The 14,830-nt window shown below is 50.1% G+C and overlaps 2 protein-coding genes across 6 annotated transcripts in view; one reads left to right on the plus strand and one right to left on the minus strand.

Moving 5' to 3' along the window:
- Positions 1-175: 175 nt before the first annotated feature.
- Positions 176-10,369, minus strand: JMJD6 (jumonji domain containing 6, arginine demethylase and lysine hydroxylase). 2 transcript variants are annotated; one of them, XM_030837794.3, is made up of 7 exons: positions 9,966-10,366; positions 9,063-9,451; positions 8,323-8,609; positions 7,303-7,438; positions 5,900-6,038; positions 4,989-5,116; positions 176-3,578 (listed from the first exon to the last, which is right to left on the minus strand). In XM_030837794.3, the coding sequence occupies exons 1-7, from the start codon at positions 10,092-10,094 to the stop codon at positions 3,542-3,544; spliced, it is 1,245 nt and encodes a 414-aa protein (XP_030693654.1). In that variant the 5' UTR covers positions 10,095-10,366; the 3' UTR covers positions 176-3,541. The 2 variants fall into 2 exon arrangements, 1 of the variants encoding a protein (XP_030693654.1); XR_009560425.2 differs by lacking the exon at positions 176-3,578 and adding an exon at positions 6,742-6,835 and having other exon boundaries at positions 9,966-10,369.
- The window catches only part of METTL23 (methyltransferase 23, arginine), a 7,032-nt gene continuing 1,813 nt past the window's right edge, over positions 9,612-14,830 (plus strand). The window contains exons 1-2 of one of the 4 annotated variants that reach the window (XM_060290888.2): positions 9,612-9,907; positions 14,626-14,730. In XM_060290888.2, coding sequence (XP_060146871.1) covers positions 14,647-14,730 — 84 coding nt within the window. In that variant the 5' untranslated portion in view covers positions 9,612-9,907; positions 14,626-14,646. Of the gene's footprint in view, positions 9,908-10,471; positions 10,855-14,625; positions 14,731-14,830 lie in introns of those variants that run through there. The other 3 variants (XM_030837802.2, XM_060290889.1, XM_030837803.3) reach the window with 3 other exon arrangements.

The following is a 14,830-nucleotide window of genomic DNA, read 5'->3' on the forward strand; positions in this document are numbered from 1 at the left end:
GTTTTTCTTGAATTTTCCACTGTGTGTAGGGAGGGTTGTTACCCCTAAACCCTGAGCTGTTCAAGATCAAGTGTATATCTAAGAGGTCCTATTGTACAGACAAACTCAGTACACTTTATTGACTTTCAGATGAGTAAGAATGAAAACAAGGACAAGACAATGCAAACAACCCAACCCCAAATCAAGTTGCTTTATTTAAAATGATGAACAAGTTTCATCCCAGTGAAAAGTTAAAAATGCCAATCCAGTTGCGGCCCCACCGGCATTTGGTGGCAGACCCCACGGGTAAGACCCAAGCAGAACTAGGAGGCGCTCAGGGTGCTCTACGTGACCCCGGAGGAGGCACCAGGCTCTCAGCAGACAGTCCCAGTTCCTTTGTAGTGTCCAGTCCCCACGGAGACAGCAGGCAGGCGGGGCCAGTTCTCCTGCTCCCGGGAGAGCAGAGGATGGGGCCAGGTGCTCCAAGTTTTTGAACTTGAATCATGAGACAAAGTTGAGAGCCACCTCTGCAGTTTTGCTGCATACAATGTAACATCCGTGTAACATCACGACAGAAGCCGGGGAGGGGTGGAGTATGAGGAGAAACCAGACTCCACGTGGAACCATCAGTGGGACCCAGTACACAGCAGGAACGACTTATTTGTGGAAATGCTACATACAGTTCAAGAAACCTACAGCTGCGTGCTCATACGCCTACTTCCTAGACAGTGGTTTCTACAACACTTACTGCAAAACCCCGGTTCCACCCCACACTCTTTTCTGGAGTCCTAACGCCTATCAAGGCGGAAACGCTAATAAATGTGTAAAGCACTTGCACCAGCAACCTTCTTGCTGATCCTCTGTTTAAATACCTTTAGCTGATTCACAAAGAAGCTGCGTCCTAAGTTAAAAATACAGCTATAATTATAATTATGTTCTTTTATGAAGAGCTCATAAACTTGCATTTAGTAAGGACTGAACTTGCTTTTCTGGTCACGGAGATGGACGTGCACGGCTCTACCCACTCCGACCCGTGGCCCTTGTGAACAACAGCCAACTTCACTGTCTGTGAAGCTCCACGAGGTCAGGGAGCTGCGTTCATCACTGTGGCGTCTACAGCACCTAGAATAGTGCCTGGTGCTGAAACATTTGTTGTGTGTTTTAATAATTAACAAATGGGCATCTGCAAGCGAGAGCAAAACGTGAATAATGTCCCTGCTTTTGGTGGCTCTCCCCTCAAAGGCATCACCCTCAACACAACAGCACTACTGACCCCAGAGGCCCCTGTGTGCAGCACTGACCACCTTGGGCTGATGGTAAAGCCTTTGGCACCTCCCTCATCCCCAAAGACCCAGAGCCCTCCTGATGTCCTGCGTCCCCCGCTCTTGTCTCGCCCACCCCACTCCTCCTCTACAGTAGTTATTAGTCCGGATCCTTTCTTCCAGGACCCAGCTTGTCGGTTTTAAGATCTGCTGTCGTCTCAGAAAATAATCTCTAAAAATAGTTTAATGTTGTATCTTTCTTCTTACTATCCTTGACACCACTCAAAGGAGTAGCTCACGCCAGGTGGGTAGAAAAGGTTAACTTTAGAACAGATGGACCCTTGGTTCCTGCTTCCTACCTCACCGTGATCACCCAGCCACACTCCACTGCTTTCTGTTTCCCCACCTCAGCCCTGCTTTGCTTCCACAGTGGTGTGTTTGCCTGGCCCACAGTGACAGTAAAAGGGGGGCTTCTGAATCTCTGGCCTGGTTAAGACAACGAAAGAGTGTCCCACAGTCATTCGTGTGGGGTGGCAAGACCCAAATGTAATCCGTGCTACCCAGGCACTTTCAGGAGAGGTGACTGCGGGCCTGTCAGACGGGCTGGATCCCTTATATCTGGGTATTGTTTTTCAAACAGGAATCACTTTTGGCATCTGGGGAAGTAAAACTGGGTGGCTAGTCTCTCAAACCAAACTTCCACTTTACCATCCCTGCTGCTGCAAATGCATCCCACCACGCCCCCTGGTGGCAAGAAGCCTGTTTGGTGGTTTCATCCTTTAAACTGAAGTGGAGGGAGGCACAGTTGGTATGGATTTTAGAGGAAAGGGAGTGAGTGTGACAGCCCGGTAGCAACACTGGGAAAAGGAAAAAAGCATTTTGAAGATGTCAAGAAAAGTTTTTTAAAAACGAGGAGGAATGCCATTCAAATATGAATAAAATCTCTCAGGGTTTGGATCTGCTCACAACCACAGACACTGGAGCCAGAGGGCCAGGAGGGGGAGTGGCAGGTAGAGCGACGTTAGGAAGCGAGCAGACGTTCCATCCAACCCAGACGCGTGTTCTGGTTGGCATTTCAGAATGCAGAAAACTGGACGAAGACAAAACAGGGGACCAGCCTTCTAGAGTAAAAGCCACACGACCAACCCAGAGAGTCAGGAAGTGATAACTGGTCTATCAAACATGGAACATGTGGCGAAGAAGCGACCATGAGTTCCCTGATCACACCCCCTTGAAGGGAGGCTTTTGAGAGACACCATACAGCTCCAGCCACCTGCCCACACACCTCTGCACCAGTGAAGCTCCTCGGCCCCAAGCTACCGGTGCCCTTCCCTTCCTCATTCCAGCCCAAAAAATGCTTTTCACAGGGGCACGCCCTCAACAACCCCCTCTTAGGGTGAATTTAGGGACAGATGAAGGCGAGCAGGTGAACTGACAGGGCAGGAGATGGAACCCGCTGGGCAGTCCCTACCAGAGTTAGTTAGAAGCCTAAACAGATCCCAAAGGCCAGAGGCACCGCCTCTGCATTTATTCCCAGCACGTAACACGATCCCCACCTAATGTCTGCAGGTCCAAGAAGTGGGGACACTATCATGAACCCTCTTACAGAGTGAGAGCTTCTGACTTATGGATCACGTGGTGGGAATGATGGCGACAAATCTTTTAAGAACTTGGCCCTGTTTATAATTTAAGTTCTGTGATGACAAAATTATCCCTGGACTCTAACAGCCTCTCTCATTGTGGAGAAAAAGTAACGAATCCTAAGATAGCACTAGGCAGTGGTGAGTGGCTGGGTTACTGCCACCGAATGCGTTTCTGGACGGATGACGGCACACAGGAAGGCGGCACACTCGTGGTCCTTCTTACACGTAATCGCTTCACACAGAACTCACCGCTCACCACTCTCGGCGTCTCCGCTTGCGTGCAGCCGGCCACGTGGACGGCGGGAGTCCCTCACCAACACCAGCGAGGCAACAGATGCAACAAGGCATTCAAAGGATCACAACCCTCCAGCCTTGCGGTCGACCAGCTTGGTTTTAAAGGAGAAGCACAGCACCTTCTCACGCGACATCACGGAGGCCTTCGGTGCTTCACTAAGCATGCGGAGTTTTTTAACTTCTTGACAATCTAGTCTCAGTAAGCAGAAAAAAACAGCATTTGACCGGAGACGGGAGCTTGGGCCAGAGAGGATTATCCAAATTCAAAGAAGACAAAGGAGAAGGTAGGAGCAGAAGACAGGAAAACTGAGTTGGGTGGCCGCCAACAGCTCACGTGGGAGCCACTTCAGGGAGAGCTTCTGCTCAGGGGTGAGCACGGCCTCCACAAGTGTCCCTAATCCTGCCAAGGAAAGTACAACTGCCTGTAATCAGCATGTAGACAGCACAGCTGCGGCAAAGCTGGAAGGATATGTTAAAAGCAGGACCCCCAGGACCCCAGGTTGATGTAATGGCAGGGCTTTCTCTAAAAACTTTTCTTACAAAGTCACACCCCAAGGACAGATATAAGTCTACAATATAGAAAAAACTTAAAAAAGCAAGAAGAGAAATCTAAGTATGCCTGGGAAAAGGACAACTCGGGTTGAGAAATGCACCATCTAGTCTGATAAATCCACTTGATTAAGACACCCGAATTTCCCCCACGGAATTCCAGCCAGACCCCAGAGAATGAGGAAAAGACGACAGAAAGGAACGTAGGTCCTGTTCATCACATTTAAGCAAGCGCTAGGCTGCCTGGAGATACAAAGAACATAACAGGAATGTCAGCTGCAGCAGTCAGGGACTGTAGACAGAATCCCACAGGCTTCAGTATTTCACTATCTTCCCTGAAACCTCACGTCTTTTTTTTTTTTTTTTGGTGGGCCTTGTCGGGCGGCATGCGGAAGTTCCCCAACCAGGGATCGAACTCGTGCCCCCTGCATTGGAAGCTCGGAGTCTTAACCACTGGACCGCCAGGGAAGTCCAAAACCTCACCTCTTAATGCTACCTATAGTTGACACTTCAACTAGCAGCACATGGACAACAGGGTTCTGGGGTTTAAAGACCCTGGATGCACGCAGAGTCACCAAGCTTCAGTGGGAGCCTGTCGTGTGCCCAGCACCAGAGCAGGTGCTTGCAAAAAGATTAGCTTATGGATTTTTATCTCAAGTTTTAATTTATTTAGATCCTATAGGGTTTAAAACAAAAACCAAAACCCATTGGAGACATGATTAAGATTTTATAAGGAATCTGCAAGCGCTCAAAGCAGCAGTGGCAAACTGGGAGAAAAAGCAGGAGGCCACGCCTCAGGCTCTTCAGAAGATATGGGGTAACTTCTCAGCATCCTCTTCCTTTACTGCGGTAGCTATGACTTCCCCATCAAGGGCACCCACCAGCGGAAACACTATCTTCTCCCAAGATCATGACAAGAAGAGCAACAAGGGGATACTCTGGTATTCTCCAGGAAAAAAGTTCCCAAGATATAAAATGAATTTAACTTTTATTATTAAATAATGTAAAGGGTTCCCTTGGCACCATCCACGTAGATTCTCGCCCTTATGCATAAAACAAGCCACGTTCACTTGCATAGGTAGCGGAGAAAAAAGCTACTGTAGCAAATGCTAAGTGACTGGACTCCCACTCCCAGAGCATCCTCATTCTCTGGCTTTCGCTGGCCCTCCCAGGTCTGCAGGATCCACAAGGCTGCCCCCCAGGGCCCTGCCGCAGGCTGCAGGCACGTCCTTGCACACAGACGACAGCCACGCGCGGTCACCTGGAGGAGCTGCGCTCTTTGCTCACACAGTCGTCCTGGGAGGTGGTGTCCCCGTTTCCCACTGCGCTGCACGTCCTCCTCTTCTTCCTGCGGTGCATCGTCCCCTCGCCTTCAGAGCCGGACTCGCACTGGACACGGGAGGAGAAAAACAGGGGTTCGGTCGGATACAGCCCAGTTCTTCGCTAAACGAACCTCGGCCCTCAGGAGACAGCACGATACTGTCCACGCCTCCCTGAGGCAAAAGGGCCATTTAGGACACAGTCGGGATATCCGTCTCCTCAGACCCCAAGGGTCCCTCCAGTGTTCTCTAACAGAAGGGGTGTTTGTTTGAAATCAAGATCCACCTCTAAGACTGTGTGAGAGCCAGCACTTTGCGATGGCATCGTGGAATTTCACTGCACAGCACTTAACACTCATAAAACACACGGCCTCCTCCAGAGAGGAGGCAGGATCAGTGGATCACACAGTCATGAGACAGGCATTTCATCTGCTAAAAGCACGGATGCTCTTACCCAGTGTTGTGTTAGCTTAAACAAGGTGACTGAATTTGCTGAGTTTCTAGGCTTATAATTTACTATCCACGGGGGAGATTCCTAACGTGGGCTTTGAGTTTGGAGAATTCTTGGAGGTGGAATCCCGACACCAGTGTCCGCTAGCTGTGTGATCCCGGGTCATTTACAGAATCCCCAGACACTCCTCTCACCTCTAGAGATGATTAACGATTCACTAGTACGTGCACAGCTGTAAAATGGGCAAAATTCACCCCACGGCGAGAACGTGGGCAGCTGCAGTTCTTGGAAGAAAGCGAAACGCGTTCCCAGCGTCCTCCCTCCCGGGTAGGAGGTGGGAAGGTCACAGCTGGTTTTCAGGGCGACCAGCCCCGGAGGCCTGGGCCGCGAGCACGGACTCACCTCTGAGTCCGAGTCGGACGAGCTGGAGCTGGAGGAGCTGGACGAGTCGCTGGAGCTGTCGGAGGCGATCCCCGTGGACTCCTGCAGGTCGACGGAGTCAGCCAGCACCGCCAACTCAGGGTGCTCCTGCCTCAAGATCCTGAGAGACAAGACCCGGGTCCTCAGTGCTGGGACAGGCGGCGACGCCCACACGCAGTACCCCAGACTCAGAGCTGAGCCCTGTCTCTCCTAGACGCGCCTGTACGGTGCTGAGGACACGCGGATCCACAGGCTGGGGACGAAACCCCCCATGCTGCTCAGGCTTTCCTGAAAGGAAAACTAGCCACACACAACTCGCTACCCGCTGTGCAGACGAGACAGACGTGCTGCTGAGACATGAGGCAAATCTTCCTCGAGTTAGTCTTAGTTTTCCCCTCGGGAGAAACAATCTCTCTCGCTCGTTTTTCCTGAACCTTTCCTAGCTGTTGTTTGTTAACCTCTCCTTTCCACAGCACAGTACTTAACGATGGGAGCTGGGCTTGGTTACATTGGTTTGTAAGAGACAAGAAGTATCAAGCAACAGAGAGGGTCCCCCCTCGCTGGAAGCTGAAGCTGAACGGGACTGTCGGGGCAGCAGGCAGCCCTCCCCTTGGAACCTATTCTGGCGGCCACTGCAGCCAGGGACAAAAGACCTGCTGTTCAGGACGGCCTTCAGCGTGACCAAACGGCAGCACGCGGCGGCCTGCGGGACAGAGTCAGTGGGCCTCAGATGCCCGAGAGTCTGGGGAGAACAAAGCCACCACCCTTGCTGGCCCTCTCAGCAGGGAGGCTGAGCACTGAGCAAGCCAGAATCCCTCTCTTACCCCGAGAGCTGGTCCCTCCAGGTCAGGGTTGGGACACAGTGGCACGGGGTGGCTGGGGGTGGCTTGCACTGCCGCTGCCCGTGCTGTATCTGTTCTGTGGATAAACAGAGGAGCTAAGTCTCCAGGGCAGTCACCTCGCTCACAAGAACTGAAGGTCATAAGTTTAAATGGGAATAATGCTTTGTGGTAAGAAAAAGAAATAACCAAAATAAAACCCAAACAAAACGGCTTCCTTTGCTAGTGCTAGCTTTGGGAAACCAGACCAAACCAAACCAGAAACAAAACAGAAAACGAGGAACAATCCCAATTGTGACCATGTTTTGACCGAGTGGCTTCAATCAAACGTGCAGTCTTACCCTGTCACCTCAAGGCTGGCAAATATCCTGAGAACTAGCCCTGACCTTGGACCCACTCTCCTCTCCCCGTGAGGTTCTGCGGCCCCGGCTTTTCCCAGGCCCGTCTAAAATCAGCACATGTTAAGACACCAGTGGACTCTTTCCATTTTATCTCTGGGGTAGAAGTTGGAACAAAGCAAAAATAAGAAAAAAAAAAGGCTCTCACCGATACCATTTCCTCGATAACTTTGGCCTCCCTCTTACCGTCTTGTGCCACACAACAGGGAAGTTGGTGCTGCTGGCAAAATTCTGGGTGATGGCAATGGTGGTGTCAAGGTTGAGGACAACGTGCCACCAGCCTCCTGAAATCCAACAAGTAAACAGTTAAACAGGATTGGTTCTACACGCGATCGCGCCATGACATAAACTTCACATAACAAACAACACAAACTTCAGAACCTGGGGACTCCTGTCCACAAGGGACAGCTTTAGAGACACAGGACCCAGAGAGGCAAATGCTCCTCCTGAGGGCAGCGCTCACCAACGACCTGTTTGGGTAAAGTTTTCCTGGAGCGTGGCTGCACCTGTTCGTTTATGGATTGTACGTGGCTGCTTTCCTGCCACTTGGGCGGAGCTGAGCAGTTACAACAGAGACTACCCAGCCTGCAGTGCCTAAAATATCTGTTCTCTGGCCCTTTTACAGAGTAAACGTGTCAAGCCCTGTTAATCCAAAGCTGTGACCAGAACTGTAAAGGGAGAAAGTTCTTCAGTTTCTAGATGGAGGATGCCCATCTTGAACACCCTTACTTCCCACACTCAACCTATCAAAACAAAGTGTAGTTTTCAGGTGTAGGATTTCCTGCCTCTTGGCTCCTAAGTCACTCTTTCCTGACTCAATCCACCCAGTGCTACACTGATCAAAAACCCCCTTTATAGAAATTAAGCACAAGTCCCTGAACATATTCAATAAACAAAGACACTAAGTATCTACTAGGAATAAAAATGAATAGGTTCTCTACATACAGGAAGTTTATCAACAGTCATTATACATTCAGGTTACAAGAAACGTGGACAGCAGTCCCCCTGAGCATGTGACCACACAGCAACACATCACGGTCAGAGGCGGGAACCAGTCAGTTCACCCAGAGTCAGCGTGCAGAGGGATTTCTTTGACTCTCCCTATATAGTTGTGTTCCAAAATTACAAATTACTGAATTCAAAGAATGTACTTTCAGTTCATCTGTACCTGGTACAAAGACAGTCTCTCCTGGTTTTTGTAAGATTTCCAGGGGTTTGAATTCGGGTGGCCAGGTTGGAAGCTGTGTCCGGGGATAGATGATATTAAACCAAGTAATAGCTTCATCTTGCTGGTTCCCTCCTTCTTCTCGGGTCACCTTGATGAGTTCCCTGGGGGTGCTGGTAGGGAACAGGCACCAGCGCTTGTGGCCCTGGACTAAGGCATTCCAGGCACTGGTTCCCAGGGGGTCGATGTGAATTCCGGTTCCAGAGCGTGGTGGGCCCATCACAAACCACCTAAAGGATGGAAACATCCAAGATATGAAGTGCAATTTGACCACACGTACACACCACAAAAGAAGCTTTAATTTTACACCAACATGTTATCGTTATTTCAAAGACTACACACGTTCTGGTACGCAGAAACGCTGAGGAAATTGTGCATGGACTGACCCCTAACAGAAAAAGGAAAAATCACCAACATGTCTTACTGCTGGACTTGAACTACTAAAACATCCCTTAGAGATCACTGGTTCAACTTTGGTTGCACGTTTGAATCACCTGGGGAGCTTTCAGAAATCCTGATGCCCAGACAGGAGGCCCTGGGCAGACACCAGAAGCCCTCTAAGTAAGTGCCAAGTGCAGCCAAGAGAGAACCACTCACTGTTTTGGAAACAGATTAGCTGACTGAGCTCAGCTGCTCCTGCTGCTGTAGACAAGATTATAACCACACCACTGCCCAGTATTTACCTGTAAGGGGGCCTGCGCTTCTCCCCCGCATACTGGAAAAGGTCATCGGTGAAGAACTTGGGCACCTTGTAGTCTTCCAAAAGTTTCCTTCTTTTGGGGTGTTCCCCATAGCTGCTGTCAAAGATGTAAAGGGGGCTGTCATCTCGGGTGCTCTCCATGTACTCGATGTAGTATTTCATCTTCATCTTCACGGAATAGCCGTCGTTATCCTCACCACACTTGAATTTCTGGTTCCGGTATTTCCTTTTGAGGCGCTCCAGAGTCCATTTCTCCTGCGCAGACCAGCCCTCTTGGGCATTCAGCAGAACCACGGGCTTGTACGGTCTTTCGTAACGTTCCACAAATTCACCCACCGACAACTGTAAGGCGTCTGCCCTTTCCACATTGTCCTGAGGGAATCAGAAAAGACCTATCGCATTAAAGAAAAAAAAAAAAAGTCCGGCGGCAGTTAAGGGTGTCCCCCAAGGCCAATTAGCAATCACATACCCAAGGAGCCAGATTCTATTTCCGGCTCCTCTTAGGGAGGGAAAAGGACCTGCGTGTGTTCGGGCACTGCGCACCGAGCGCCACCGCATCAGGGAAGGGGGGCTTCGCGTCTTCCACTCGTGGCTTTTGACAGCCGGGGTCCCTAGGGCCCCGCCGCCCAAAGGGATGCAGGGGTGACAGGCCTCGTGAAGGGCGTCAGGGGCGTGGGACTCCAGCTGCCTCGGCAGGCGCGTTTGCGGCGCATAGAAGGAGGCCCACCCTGGGATCTGGGCCCCGATGACCTCGACCTCCGCGGGGTGCGGGCGAGCCCATCGTAACTCCAGGGGCCGTGCTGGTCGCGGACCCCGGCCCCGGTAGAGGTGCGTAGCTCCCGGGGATGCCCGTGCCCCGCCCGGCCCGCGATCGCGGCCCGCTCACCGCCACGGCTGCCGGGTTCAGCGAGAAGCTCTCGTAGTAGTTGTGCCGGATCCAGTCCAGCGAGTCCTTCAGCTCCGGCCGCGCACTCCGCTTGGCCTCGCGGATCCGCTTCTTGCTCTTGTGGTTCATCCTGCAGGGTCACCAGCTGGTTCCGCGACGACCCTGGCGCAGCTCGCTTCCTGCCACCAGTGCGTCCCCTCCCCGACCCGGGCGGCGGCGGCGGCACCAAAACGTCCTTCGCTCCAGCCCGGCGCCTTTAAAGTCGCCTTCCAGAAAATTCACTCCCTAACCACCTCCCGAGCCTCGGGTTGGGCCTGCGTCGGCCGTCTTCCCCGCCCGCTACGGCCTCTTGCGATAAGCCATTGGCCTCCGAGCCTCTGGGGTCCGCCCTCACACACGCCAGGTCTCCGCCATGTTGGGAAGGTCAAGACGCTCGAGGCACCACCTTGCTGCGGCCCCGCCTCTCCCGCACCTCCTTGCGGTGCGCGTCACTTCCGGCAGCCAGCAGTTCTTTCGTGGCTGGCTTCCGTCAACCTCAGCGTAGGGGCCTCCTGTCTTCTGTGTCTCGTTGGCCGGGTTTCTGGTCTGTTCTCGCCACGTGGCCATTTCGTCGCCCGAGGGGTGCTTACCCCCTTTTGCCGTCGGGTAGTAGCGACCCGACGTGGCGCTGGGGAGACGGCCCGAGCCGGTCTGAGAGCACCCGAGCGTGCAGCTTGGCAGCCTGGCGACCCGGCGCCCTCCCCTGCTCCCGGCCTGCCCGGGGGCCACCGACTCCCCTCCGACCGAGCGTGGTCTCCGAGGGCATGTGGTCCGGGCGAAGCGTTTTCGGTTCTCGGAGGAGCCGGGCCTGGGAGCTGAGGGGGCCGTGCTGGAGGTCCGCGTCCCGCAGGTGCGTGCGGAGGCACCCGCCGGGAAGCGCATTGGGGCTGGAGCGGTTCTCGGCCGACCAGGGGCTATAGGGAGGGAGGTCCGCGGCTTCCCGCCTTAGGCTGGACCACAGAGCGAAACGGTTTGGTACGAAGCCGTTTGGCAGATTAAATGTCCTTCAGTAAGAAATTTGAAGACCCTGCTAGGAAGGAGACCTTTCCATACCTAATATTTCTTGCCAGAAAAGTGGCATTCTTGACACCTAATTTTTTTTGATCTTGTTGAAGGACTTCTTAATTCAGTTTCTGGGGGCGGGGGGAAGAGATTTCCAACCCTCACTAACCAAATAAAGTTTCTCAGGCTGGCATTGCTTCCTTTCAGCTCGTGGCTGACCCCGAACTCTCTCAAGAGCAATTATATTTTATATACCTCCAGTTTTTCAAAGCACTTTCACGTTGCAGTGTTTCATTTTTTTAAACATCTTTGTTGGAGTTTACTTGCTTTACAATGTTGTGTTAGCTTCTGCTGTATAACAAAGTGAATCAGCTATGTGCATACGTATATCCCCATACCCCTCCCTCTTGCGTCTCCCTCCCACCCTCCTTTTCCCTCTCCTCTAGGTGGTCGCAAAGCACAGAGCTGACCTTCGTGTGCTATGCGGCTGCTTACCACTAGCTAGCTATTTTACATTTGGTAGTGTATATATGACAATGCTATTCTCTCACTTCGTCCCAGCTTACCCTTATCCCTCCCCGTGTCCTCAAGTCCATTCTCTACATCTGTGGCTTTATTCCTGTCCTGTCCCTAGGTTCATCAGAACCTTTTTCTTTTTCTTTTTAGATTCCATATATATGTGTTAGCATAAGGTATTTGTTTTTCTCTTTCTGACTTACTTCACTCTGTATGACATACTCTAGGTCCATCCACCTCACTACAGATAACTCCATTTCTTTTTATGGCTGAGTAATATTCCATTGTATATATGTGCCACATCTTTTTTATCCATTCATCTGTCGATGGACACTTAGGTTGCTTCCATGTCCTGGCTATTGTAAGTAGTGCTGCAATGAACATTGTGGTACATAACTTTTTTTTTTTTTACATCTTTATTGGAGTATAATTGCTTTACAATGGTGTGTTAGTTTCTGCTTTGTAACAAAGTGAATCAGTTATACATATACCCCCATATATACTCTCTCCCCATATCCTCAAGTACATTCTCTAGTAGGTCTGTGTCTTTGTTCCTGTCTTGCCCCTAGGTTCTTCATGACTTTTTTTCTTTTTTTTTCTTAGATTCCATATATATGTGTTAGCATACGGTATTTGTTTTTCTCTTTCTGACTTACTTCACTCTATATGACAGACTCTAGGTCTATCCACCTCACTACAAATAACTCAATTTCATTTCTTTTTATGGCTGAGTAATATTCCATTGTATATATGTGCCACATCTTCTTTATCCATTTATCTGTTGATGGACACTTAGGTTGATTCCATGTCCTGGCCATTGTAAATAGTGCTGCAATGAACATTGTGGTACGTGACTCTTTGAATTATGGTTTTCTCAGGGTATGTATATGCCCAGTAGTGGGATTGCAGGGTCATATGGTAGTGTTCTGTTTTTAGTTTTTTAAGGAACCTCCTTTTTAAGGAACCTCCTTATACTGTTCTCCATGGTGGCTCTATCAATTTACATTCCCACCAAAAGTGCAAGAGGGTTCCCTTTTGTTCATACCCTCTCCAGCATTTATTGTTTGTAGATTTTTTGATGATGGCCATTCTGACCAGTGTGAGGTGATACCTCATTGTAGTTTTGATTTGCATTTCTCTAATGATTAATGATGTTGAGCATCTTTTCATGTGTAACAGCAGCTGGTGGTGTAGGTATTGGCAGTAGCAGTTTAAATGAGAAACAGCTTAAAAGGAGTTGAAGGCTGGAGTGGAACCCATTTCTGGCAGTTTCTAAAGGCCTGCACGTTGAAATACCCCTTTGGATTTTTTTTGGCTGCGCCACGCGGTGTATGAGATCTTAGTTCCCCGACCAAGGATCCAACCCGTGCCCCTTGCAGTGGAAGTGTGGAGTCTTAACCACTGGACCGCCAGGAAAGCCCTCCCGACCTCCTTTGGATTTCTTCCCAAATTTAGGGAGTGGGTGAAGATAGGCCTTGTGAAAACAGATACACTTTTTTTTTTTTTTTTAACACCTAAATCTGCATAACTCACTCCTCAGGTCAGAAATCCTTCATTGTACTCCTGGGTAAAATCCACCAGGGCAGGCATTTTAATCATGCCTAGCATATTTTAGGCGCCAATATTTTTGTTGAGTGTATTGAATGATTAGGTTCAGACCTTCAGTTCCTTCACCTTTGATATTTTTACCTCTTCAGCCTCCTTTCCTACCTCCCCAGGAGGGGCACCCTTTGCTCTAGCAAACAAAGTCTTGCGATTTTGCAGTTTAGCAATCGCTAACTTTGTATACTTACTTTGTACTAGGTAGTTTTCATCGAATCTTCCTAACCTTTCTATGAAGATAGTATTTTGCAGTTGAGGAAACTGAAGCACAGACAGGTTAAATAACTTGAGTGAGGTCACACAGCTAGTAAATTATAGATCTCAAGTTTGAACTCAGGCAGGCTCGTTCCGGAGTCCTGGGCTATGTTACCTTGCCTCCCTAAATACCATGCTCTCATCATTCAGTGCCTCCCCAAAGGCTTTGTAAGTTGCCTACCTTCCTAACTGCAGGATTCAGCTCTAACTCAAACCTCTTCTAGGATGTCATCCTAGAACACCACTGTTCCTCCTTCGCATTACCAGGTTATGCCTGTGCTTAAAATCCTCCAGTTATCTTCTCACTGCACTTAAATAAAAGCAAAGCTTCCCGTGGCCTACAAGACCTCACAAGTCTGGCCTCTGCCTTGCCTCTGACCTGTGCTTGTACTGCGCAGCCCTGCCTCCAGCCTTCAGGCCCACACTGCCAGGGCTCTCTGTGCTCAGTGAGAGGTTTTTCAGTTCCTGCTTCAGGGCCTTTGCCTGAATCATTCTCTCCCCATCTCGAGCAGACCCCTTGTGGTCACTGCCCACTCCCATTTCTCTCACATTACCCTGTTGTATTGTGCTTGTTGCAACCAAAAATATCCACTTGCTTACTTGTTGCTTGTCTCTCCCCAGTAGGAGATAAATATATGTGTATGTAGTTCATATTCCAAGAGAGTTACATCCTCAGCCTATAATAGGCACTAAGCCACTCAGGCCCTGGATAAACTCTTGTTGAGTAAGTGAAGGTATGAAGAATGCCTATCACATGGTATTGCAATTTTATATCCCGACGCTCCCCCCACCATAGGATGCAAACTGGAGAGAGGGAACTGTTGTTTTTGTAATGGATGCCAGTGCCAAGCGCTCAGTAATTGCTGTATAAATATTCTTTTTTAAAAAACAAATTTATTTTTGGCCGCATTGGGTCTTCATTGCTGCGCGCGGGCTTTCTCTAGTTGCGGCAAGTGGGGGCTACTCTTTGTTGCAGTGCTCGGGCTTCTCATTGCGGTGACTTCTCGTTGCGGAGCACGGGCTCTAGGCTTGTGGGCTTCAGTAGTTGCAGCACGCAGGCTCAGTAGTTGTGGTGCACAGGCTTAGTTGCTCCACAGCATGTGGGATCTTCCTGGACCAGGGCTCGAACCCGTGTCCCCTGCCCTGGCAGGCGGATTCTTAACCACTGCGCCACCAGGGAAGCCCTGTATAAATATTCTGACTTCCAGCATGAGTTATTTATGGCATACAAAAAAATTCTTTTCAGGTCCTGCATCTTCAATATGGAATGTATGTTTGGCCCTGTGCTGTGGTCCTGGCCCAGTACCTGTGGTTTCACAGAGGATCTCTGCCAGGAAAGGCTGTCTTAGAGGTACAAGTGCCCTTGAGGTTTGCGAAAATCCTAGATTATTTTCCAATTTAAGTCTATATGCTGGTTATTGGGTTTTGTTAGGTATTTTTTAAGTCAGGGA

This window comes from Globicephala melas, chromosome 20 (assembly GCF_963455315.2).
Source record: "Globicephala melas chromosome 20, mGloMel1.2, whole genome shotgun sequence".
NCBI lineage: Eukaryota > Metazoa > Chordata > Mammalia > Artiodactyla > Delphinidae > Globicephala > Globicephala melas.

Coding starts and splice junctions, on each gene's coding strand:
- JMJD6 (XM_030837794.3), bottom strand. CDS start 10,094: ATGAACCACAAGAGCAAGAAGCGGATCCGCGAGGCCAAGCGGAGTGCG. Junction 9,452..9,965: donor TGAACCCGGCAGCCGTGGCG/GTGAGCGGGCCG, acceptor TGATTCCCTCAG/GACAATGTGGAAAGGGCAGA. Junction 6,039..7,302: donor TTATCGAGGAAATGGTATCG/GTGAGAGCCTTT, acceptor CTTGTCTCTCAG/GATCTTGAGGCAGGAGCACC.